Source organism: Cryptotermes secundus, unplaced genomic scaffold, assembly GCF_002891405.2.
Source record: "Cryptotermes secundus unplaced genomic scaffold, Csec_1.0 scaffold4, whole genome shotgun sequence".
Lineage (NCBI taxonomy): Eukaryota > Metazoa > Arthropoda > Insecta > Blattodea > Kalotermitidae > Cryptotermes > Cryptotermes secundus.
The window spans coordinates 1,327,968-1,338,613 of record NW_019742439.1 but is presented as its reverse complement, the minus strand read 5'-3'; the positions used below and the strand labels follow the sequence as shown (position 1 = coordinate 1,338,613).

The window sequence follows — 10,646 nt, the reverse complement described above, 5'->3', positions numbered from 1 at the left end:
TGCTATGGTTGCTGTCTGCTTCATTTTGATTTCTTGCTTGGCTTACTCTTTGATGCCTGGAGGTACCACATTCCTCCAAAACGTCTGTTGACTTTCACCAGGCTACACAGTTTTCTTTTATCACAGAAGAGAGAACTTGTGCCATTGCTGCAATACCCCTAAATCCAATGTGTTATGTTCTATTTTGAATACTACTCGTAGATCATGTACAAAGGACTGAGATATAGCAAAGTGCTCTGCAAAGAAAGGAAGACACTACAGGGGAAAGGTGGTAAAGGAAAAGGGCACATGAAAAATTAAATGAAACTACAGAGACAAAAATGAGCATGCCACTGTATTTTTTGTTCCTTAAATGATTAAAAAAACTAAAATGGCATGCAACTGCTATTGTCTTGAGTTCTTCTTTCCAGCAATGTGCCACCTGTTGTTACTGTATGCCAAATCATGAAAAGAATCGTCTATTAATACATAAACTGGCTACCTAAAATGGTACTAAAAATGTGACGCTTCCAATTATTCCCTATATTGTGCACAAAGACAACAGTTCAAAATTTGAATGTGCTGAAAACTTTTGAAGTATTAAAGGCATAGGAATAATCAACCACATTCATAAACGAGATTTATCTTCTTGAAGTTTCATTGTGCAATGGATTGTACAAAAAGTCACAGAAAAACTAGCCACTATTAACATTGAAATAAATAAATGGATAAATGATAAAGCATATTATCAAATGATAACATAATTTAGCTGATATATTACAACTCTGGTGTGTCTGGAAGACATCGGGAGTACTTGGAGTATTTGCAGTCAGTTCATGCTCTCATATGAAACCCTTCCATCTACCAGTTCTATCGTCCACATAATTTTAAGATGGAAACTGAGTCGTCAAAACTGTCATTCTAAAATAATAATAAAAAAAACTAATTTTCTGAATAAAAAAGAGAAAAATCTCTTCCTTAACAACAACAATCTTCTAAGAAATGAAGTTTATGCCACCTGAATACAAACCAGATAACCAATATACAAGAAAACGATGGGCAAATACTTATGTTACAGTTACATGTTTATTGCTCCAATACAAAAGCAGGACCAGTTCTTCACAGTTCCTGTCTAGCTCCAAAAATGCCACTGTATTATTTGCTTCGTTGCCAAAAGACTGGGTTCTTGCAAATTTACAGTCAACAATGCATTTGCCCACAAAATATAATATACAGTAACTCTAACAGTCTGTTTTATAATTAAAAAAAATTGCATATAATTTCTATTTTAGAACTTCATCACAGATTCCTAGTCAATTCAGGACGTAATCATTACAGAATTTAGTCCCTTAAATTTATAGCATTTAAGACTAAATTACAAAGCGGAATGAAATATTAAAGTACTGTTTTATTTTTAATCCTGATCACTGGCAAAGTTTTTTTTTTTGTTTGAATTCAGATTTTACTGTATCCTAGATGAAGAAGGATGCTCCATATACTGAAGTGTCTAAAAAACAAACATTTTCACAACTTTATATAAATACTCTGTGAAACGAATATGGCTACAATCTCTCATAATTTTAGACACCATGCACAATGAGCAGTCTGAATATCTAATGCACATTGCTCTAAGAAGCACAATTCTTCATTAAGAATAGCAAAGTATTATACCAGGACCTTTCCATTTTGAATGCCCAAAATAATATGTATCCGCATTTATGTTTCTGTTTTTATGAAACGAGACTCAAATCTTTACGGAGGTAAATGAAAAATCCCTCACAATCAACAGTCATACCGCCTTCTACAATTACAAACAAAATATTGTATCACGTCAGTTTGTTCTTTGAAATAGCCGCCTGTTAACATTATGTATGCAGAATCAAGAATGAAGGAAAAGGTACTATGTGTACAGGCTTCACCGCATGAGAAACGAAGTAACATTTCCTCATTTATTTTAATCATTCATCCATCCAGACAGACAGACATATGACAACGGAAGCAATGAATCTTTTACATTTTGCATTATAACACAACTTGTGCATCACGTAACTCTCTCACACACCCACGCACACTCACGAGCCCTGGCTTCACGTTCACATTTTACGGTATTGTACAATTCTTACATTGCTATAGTATTTCATAATAATCGATCATGCAGCATAATTTAGGTGTCAGTACCCATTTGCTTGAATCATGTCCTCTTGTTCTATTTTAAATAACTTGATTATTCACCACACTGGGTTGTTCACTATCATTTAAATGTGGTACACAGAGATGGCAAAAATCCACAATTTCAACTCCTGTTGTGTGAACAAAGATGACATCAAACTACAACTGAACATGTTGATTGTTGGTAGATCACATCTGCATTAATATTAAGCAATGGAAGCATTTTTACACATCAACTGTCAGTTATTATTTTAACTTCAATGCAGATTGCTTCTCGATATTAACAGCAGCAAATTTACCATACAGAAATGTGGGCAACATATAAATTAAANAAAAAAAAAAAAAAAAAAAAGACTTAATATCGAAGGACTGGGACTTGGTGATGTTACTTGTAAATGCGTCAAAACATTCGTCCTGTGAAAAAGCTACAATTTTTCTAATACAGAATTATATTTTTTTCCTTCCACTGTCTTTTATATTGCTCAAATTCATTGCAATTCCTGTTCCCATCAAGTTCTTTATTCTTTGCCAAACTTCTTCCCGAGACTGGTATAAAAATCTGTCGGCGCATCAAAATAACTCTACACAAAGATCAATTTGCTTACTTTTGCTCAATCTGGGAAAAGTTCCAGAAAAGAATAAATAAAAATATGTATAAACTAAATATAATGTTTCCTTGTAATAATGAACTGAAAAATGAATGATATCGTTATGGCAACACTATTTTATTTTTATGAAAATGTGTTTTTTTCACCTTGCATCTATTTTTGAACAAACGGTGCATGGCAGCAAAAAAATATATATTCTACCCACTGTGTATAAGCACTCCCCACGATTTCCGTGATTCACTGTTTGCGACATTTATCAATCACTACTGTTCAATCACAGATAAGAGGACACACTTCTAGTGTCACCATCAGATACACCCTGCCCTTGTAACTCCTATGGGGAGTACCTTGATCTTGCATGTCTCCGACATTTGTTGCTCAACTCCTTACCAAATGAAGCAGGATGTAGGAGGCAGAGGCAGCCTGCTCTGGTCTTGAATTTCAATCTGTTAAGGCTTTCATGTGTCCAGTCAATAGCACTTCACATTATACTGAAACAGTGCATGGGAAAATTCTAGTTTAGAGCTGAAACATTATAAATATCAGTTATTTTTCTTCTCCTTTCGCCTTACATTAGTTTAAATCACACTGAAAAGAAGACGTGATATAAGGTTTCATAAAAATTACAATGTTCTATGACTTGTATGAATATCAATGAAGAATTTCAACAACTGCCACGTTTTCAAGAATGTTCATTTCTGTGGTGACCAGAGGCAGTTTTCACCCACACAGGCTTACAGTATACAATTCAAATGGGGTTTTTCCTATAGATTTCTGACTTCATAATTCTTCTTTTATACTGTAATCTGTCAACTAAATTGATTAGTTTATTTATTATAAAGTTTATAAAAGTTTTTTCTGTTGCAGTATGCTATGCATTTTACAAACTTTGTCTTCATTACAATTACAGAAAGATATTCTGGTATACCAAAACTACCTTCAAAAAGATACTTATGAAGAACATCATATGCACAATGGTAGAAATTGTAAATGAGTAAATGTCTGACAGAGGGATCTGAGATGGGTCAAGGCTGAAATAAATTCAGCAGTCTAGATGAGTAATGTTACCTGATGAGTTTGTTGCACCATGCCTGTATGCTAGAACTTGTCCTGGAAGAGGAACAGGTTGTTTGTGGCTGCCACTGCAATGATATTCTCTGTAGGGTGCCATGCTGTGTGCAGAATCTTTTTATTAAAGTCAAGGCAGTCCACACTGATCTCGTCCTTCTTACGTTTTCCTCCTGTACAAACCTGTGCATAATAATAATTCAATTCAATTAATTTTTAAGTGCAAACTTAACAGCACAGGCGCCAATTACAGACTTAGCATTAGTACATAGAAATACACAAAAATAATTAAAAAACAAACATAAGAGCCATCCACATAACACCAGGTTTTTGTGGTACGTAGGTTCAATACAAAGAAACTACAGTATGCGCCAAAAATGCAGCACTGAAACTCACACATCTCAAACGCGCATGTGCATTTGTCGACGAGGCATAGCTCCAGCCGCACGTGTTCCCAGTAGTGAAAAGGAAGTTGTGTGCAGCTGTTCTTGGAAATGGGTCTCTCGACGGAGGAAAAAATATTCATAGTTGAGTATGTTATTGCCAGACAACCTGCTTCCATGGTTTTGAGCAGCCAGATGTTATCGTCCAGAAACCGCTACATAGTACACGTGTGACGATATGGTGTGCCGTCTCAGCACACAGTATATTAGGCCCCTATTTCATTGAGGATGAGGAAGGCAATGCTCTTACCATCGCCCAAGAATGCTACAGGGACATGGTGACAGGACCATTTCTTCAGGATTTGAGAAAGTTCTGTCATGCAAGGGGCCTTCACATGAATGGACAGTGGTATCAACAGGTCTTTTCATTTCAGTACTGTATACTTTGGCGCATACTATACTTTCAATGCTTATGTCAGTTCAGCTAATACTGCTACCACTAATGATACCACCATTACTGCATCATTATTATTTCTGCTCTCAATCCATTTTCTTATTTTATATTTCAGCTTCCAGGTAACTTCATGGGGGATAAATTTCCATAACATAGTAAAATATCACAGCCCCAATTTAAAAAGGGAAGGAAGGTGGACACCACTGGTGCTGCAAATTGTACCAAATTTGCAGAAATGAGTGGCTCTGAATGTCTAATTGTAAGTTGTCCACTGTGTAGAATTATACACATTAATTTATACCCAAATATTTATTCAGTTCAGTTAGTTCGTTATATCGTAAAATATTTTCCAATTTAAATATTAAAAACAGGCATTTTTACATTCATATCACCCACCATTTGAAAATGGTAAGATACCACCACAACTGAATTTGATAATCCATAGAATGGCCATCAAATTCTCCACATTTAAATTCATCATCATGTCTGGTACAGACTTCAATGCTCGCTGTATGAAAACTTAACCATCATTTAATTCCCCAAAAATACTGCAAGGAGGAACTGAAAATCTGTCACCTCCTGCATTATAACACATGATGTACAACCGACCAAGGAAAAGGGCAAGAAGCCATAATACAAGAAAAGAGTCATATTCAACATCAATTCTATCATTACTGACTATTCTTTGAAATATATTGATATGAACTTACTTTTCTAGGTTTGAGTATGGTTTTAGGTTTTGCAATGTCCCGTGATGCCTCAAGGGTAGCATCCCTCTTTGTTGTGCGGTCAAACATCCTAAAGAAGTTGTTGTATGATCCAGTCATGATAGCGGAGTCACTGCCATTCCAACAACATTCAAATTTGTCGAAGATGCAGTCATTTTCGTACAATGAACACAGTTTCGAACGCAGGTACTCATGCACCTGGCAAACAAAAATTAAAAGAAAATTCCAGTAATAAGTGGCAAAGTGATTGAGAAGAGAAAGAACAGTTCTGAATATTTAAAACTCAAAGAATAATGTAGGTAAATAAAGCATAACTCATTACATACCTACAATACACATTTAGTTATAACACCGAATACTTCTTCTGCTGGTGACAAAAGCTTGACAGGACTCCTGTTCTTTGCTATACACCAGTGGTTCTCAACCTTTGTGAGACCGCAGCCCGCTAATTTCTTTCTTTATAAGACGAGGGCCCAGTATAATTGATGCCATGGCCCGGAGGTTGAGAAACACTGCTATACACTGTGCTATTCTCTCCAGTACTGTTTCTTCTAGTTAACAATGATAGCTGTTTACAGTACTTTTCATCAGAGATCACCTCAGTTTTCATATCACATCGCCCCTTTGTATTTTAAGCTTACTGAAGGTAATACTTTTAATAGAATAAACATATCCATCCTAACAACATGCCCAGCCCACTTCAACTGACCAACTTAATTATATTAATAATATCTCAGCCATTAAAAATGTAATGTAATTCATTATATGTTCCGACTGCCCATTTCTATTCTTGTGAAGCTGACATATCTGCAAGACCATTATTTAATAAATATGGTATCTTTTAATTTGTTCTCAAAAACTAATATGTGGGATTAAACATTCACCTGTTCATTGAAATGATCTAACTACATACAGCAACATCCCACTTACACATTCTTGACCTTGGCACTAAAATTCTACACTTTCAAAAATGTTTTCTTTTGTTACCTCTAGGACTGGAATAATGTACAGAAAGTGTAACAGTGCATGAAAATGTGTTTACATATTACATTCAACCAATATTCACAGTTAGACTCCAGATAAGCACAAAAATACACAAAAGTCTTCATGTGAAATGTCTACTAGTGGCAGAATTTTAACCAAAATTGAAACGTCTCCATAAATTTTTGTAGAGCTTCCAAATATCACATCTCATTAAAATCTGTTCAGCGATTATAGAGCAGCTACAAATTTTTACATGTGAATACACTGAAAATGAGTAGAAATTCTTTACTTACTGGATAAGATTCTATAGGTTTTGTCTCCATGTGAAGATCCCACACTTTGACAGAGAGATAATCCCTAGATATCATGTATCGACCAGAGTTGGACAGCTTCACGTCTGATATACTAGAGATAATCTCCGAGAAGAAACTTCGATTAGTTGGATCCTCCGGTTCTTCAAACACTGCAACAAGATAAAGAAGCAGTCAAAATATTTATATCATTCGCATGAGTATGGAGCACTGTGCACTTCTGGAAGTTCAGATCCTACACGATTAAATTAAAATTCTAATGTATCAATAATCCACCTCTTACTGTTTCAAGCACGCTTTCCTTACTATAATTATTCAACTACGACGATCCTCCTTTCACAGTTAGAAGTCTTAAAGGAAAACCCAATTAGTTGTCTGCATCAAATTCTTATGTATAATAATCAAGCACAAACTTAAATCATTTTCACCATCTTTTCATGACTTGCTGTAGGCAATGTTATCCGGTGAAACACATATATCAGATATTGGTGTACCCTCAATTGTCATATAATATCCCAAGAAATAGAATATCTGCTGGATGCCATGCAATTATTACTCTCTTTGCAATATCTGATACACAGTCTCTCACAATTGCAATGTGTGACTTATTAAACTTTCAAAACAAGAAGATTCTTATACATACTTAAAACACAGAACCTTTAAAATCAATCACATAAATTATGTATAAATGTTCAACATTGCATTAATTTCATACAACATATCTTACATCAGTTAAAGACCATAACAAAGATCACTGTCCAACAACAAGTTAAATAACATCTGTCAATCATGGAATAACAGAAACTTGTGTATTCACAGAGTATCAGATGATATTATTGATGCTTCACGAAGCATCGTCTCTTTGGTTAAGTGGTAGCATACATGCACTTAGATTCACATCTGACACATACTGCATAATTATGAAACATACCAAGTACAGAAAACTGAATAAACTGCATGCAAGCCTGGCGAAAACGGTAACAAAAATCTACACCAGAAGATTACTACTTTTCAAATATTTTCATATGGCTGTGCAAGTTTAGACTTTTGCCACTTTGCCAGATGTCCATTTCTCCAGCACTTTTCTCTCTTTTCAAACATCAATCGCCCCCCAAAATTTCTGAATAAAAATTAAATCACTTCATACTTAGGCAAGTATATTTTATAGAAAATAGTTACAGTATTATTTGTTATAACTGAACAGGATTCAAACCTGGAACCCTAGGAACAAAAGCATTTATTTCCAGATTGAAGAGAGGTCTGTAATCTATTTACTCAGAACTGAGCTTGCCCCTATATACAAGCAACAATCTTACAGATTACTTACATTTCGAATGCCTGTCACACAGCGCTGCTGCTCTCATGTCACACAGTCTGATCGTACCCTTACTGCTACTGTAGACGAATAAGTTGCACTCCACAGGGTGGAATTCTGCCGCTGTTATCACTTCCGTCAGTTCTTCCATATTTGTCGGCTTAATGTCAACAATATCTGAGGTTATTGATGTAAAGGAATGCATTTAAATCACAGCTTAGTTTCTATAGAATGATCAGTGAAATTTAAAGAACAGTGGACAGAGAATACATTTTGCGTATGGTCTCTGCAACTCTCTTGCACTAGAGCACACAGGGGAGTGGCAGTTGAGCGCCACACAAATTTTCGCCCTCAGGAACTAAATGGCAGTCAGTACCACACTCTTTGATATTTTAACCTTGCCGAAATAGCAGCAGCTATCCGCTAAATTACAGTCTGACCGGGTACCAGAGTCAGTCTGAAAATGTCATACGTAGGAGAGAAATCTCTACCCATACTAGGAATTAACTACTGGTCATCCTGACCTAAGCAAGCTACTTTACTCAGAAAACACAAGTCCATTGGAAGGCATCAAGTTCAAATAGTAAATGAGGAATAAGCTATCATGAACAGGGTCTCCATGGTTTCGCTCCGGCTTCCCTCATTTCATTTGATGCTACATAATCTCTGAACTGTACGCTGCACTGCCAAAACCTGATGAAAGGAAGAAATAAGTGAAGTATAAATACAGGAGAGAAGGAAGACAGAAAAAGAGAAAAATACATAAAAAAACACATCACATTCTAACCCTTTGAATTGCTGGCTGCACCATAGCTCAAGTGGTTAGTCACTGGCTTTCCAACGCGGTGGCCCGAGTTCGATCCCAGGTCTGGTCAAGTGGGATCTGTGGTGTACAAAGTGGCGCTGAGGCAAGTTTTCTCAGAGTACTTCGGTTTCACCTGCCAATCTTCATTCCACCAGCTGCTCTATAATCACCCTCACCTATCATCTGGGGCTGGTACAAGAGGCCAGAAGTGGCCGCTGTACAACGGACTTAGTCCCACCCCACTAGCAAATAAAAAAAAAAACCTTCAAATTAAATTTAACAAACTGTGTATAGGCAAACTAAGATAAAGTTTCCACTGTTTCCTAAACTGATGAAAAATCATCATTAAAACCAACAGCTAATTTCCTAGACACATAATTCAGAAACAGAATAAAGGATACTGAAACTCTGATCAGTGATTTCTAGATGCCAAAGATTAATCCGTAGATCATCTGCTGATAAATACGTTTCTTGATCTGAATTAACACTAATGGAATTGATGTGATACGTGTGCGCATTGGCAAATATTCTTCTAGGGGATGCTTCAACCATTAATTCCATAGGTTTAATTACTGGTACCTGTAAAATTGAAAATCACAATATTATAAAAATCAAACTATCCCTTACATCTAACATACACTTTTATGGCATGCAATGGGTAAAAACACTGAGCTGGGATCGCGCAGTCAGTATTGTGACTAGCTATGGGTTGGATGACCGAGGGATCAGAGTTAGAGAAGGGTCAATAATTTTCTCTACTTGACGTCACCCAGACAAGCTCTGGGGTGTACCCAACCTCCTATGCAATACATATCAGGGGCTCTTTCACTGAGGGTAAAGCGGCTGGGGTGTGAAGCTGACCCCTGACATCCAGCTACTGCTGAGGTCAGGAAAATGTGGATCTATACATTCATTCCCCCATACACCATTATGGCACAGTGCTTAATTAGTTAAGCACAGGGACAACTTTAATTTTTAGACAGTAAAAACTTCCAGTCAGAGTGTCACAACTTCACTTCCTGTACCTGACCAGTGAAGTGTTGCAATTCATGCCTGACGTAGAGGAACCTACCAAATAGATTCCACAACTGTCATGGAAAATATTTCCATTCATTTGATCAACCTGCAGGAGCAAGGAAAGTGCTCAAGGAAAACCAGCTGGTCAGTCGATAGATAAGTATAACTGGTAACAAAAATAAATCTTTTTACATTTCAAGTCTTCACATCAGGCCCAACATTTTTCTTTGATGACACACCTTGTCCACACTATCAGCTGTAGTTTTGCATGACTGGAAAGTAATGCGATAAACCAAGCGACAAGCAACATCACAATGAATCTTACCAAACCACATCAAATGTACGACTTTCCGAACAGTATATAAGCTCAGCCGCTGTGGATTTTATTCCTGCCACTACATCTTCTAACTCTGGAGACTAAATTTTGCGTTGATACCATCTATTATATGTAATAAGTGAATGTATGAGATCTACTACGTAATACTGTGTAGCACTAATCCTCAAACTTCCACATAAATGTTTCGATGCAATGCGCACAGTATTTTGCTAACATTCATTCTACAAACAGCAACACAATGTGAGGCTACAAAAATATCTATTTTTTAATATATATACGAGGGGGTTCCCAAAAGAAACTGAACTTATTTTTTTTTAAACTTATTTATTCAAATTTTAAGCACAAACCTTCAATCCCCTTCAAAGTACTCTCCACTTACACTAATACACTTGTCTAGTCTTTTATTCCATTTTTCAAAACATTGTCTAAATTCATCTTTTGAGATGCTTGACAGCGCCTCCGTCATTTTTTCCTTCCCATCAGCAACA

General features: G+C 36.2%; 1 protein-coding gene across 5 annotated transcripts in view; it reads right to left on the bottom strand.

Moving 5' to 3' along the window:
* Window positions 1-317: 317 nt before the first annotated feature.
* Window positions 318-10,646, bottom strand: part of LOC111873048 (protein phosphatase PP2A 55 kDa regulatory subunit) — a 143,786-nt gene continuing 133,457 nt past the window's right edge. For 4 of the 5 annotated variants that reach the window (XM_023867413.2, XM_023867412.2, XM_023867414.2 and 1 more), the window contains 6 exons: window positions 9,206-9,383; window positions 8,012-8,176; window positions 6,667-6,836; window positions 5,372-5,587; window positions 3,825-4,007; window positions 1,416-3,247 (listed from right to left, as the gene is read on the bottom strand). In XM_023867413.2, coding sequence (XP_023723181.1) covers window positions 3,855-4,007; window positions 5,372-5,587; window positions 6,667-6,836; window positions 8,012-8,176; window positions 9,206-9,383 — 882 coding nt within the window. In that variant the 3' untranslated portion in view covers window positions 1,416-3,247; window positions 3,825-3,854. Of the gene's footprint in view, window positions 3,248-3,824; window positions 4,008-5,371; window positions 5,588-6,666; window positions 6,837-8,011; window positions 8,177-9,205; window positions 9,384-10,646 lie in introns of all 5 variants that reach the window. The other variant, XM_023867416.2, reaches the window with a different exon arrangement.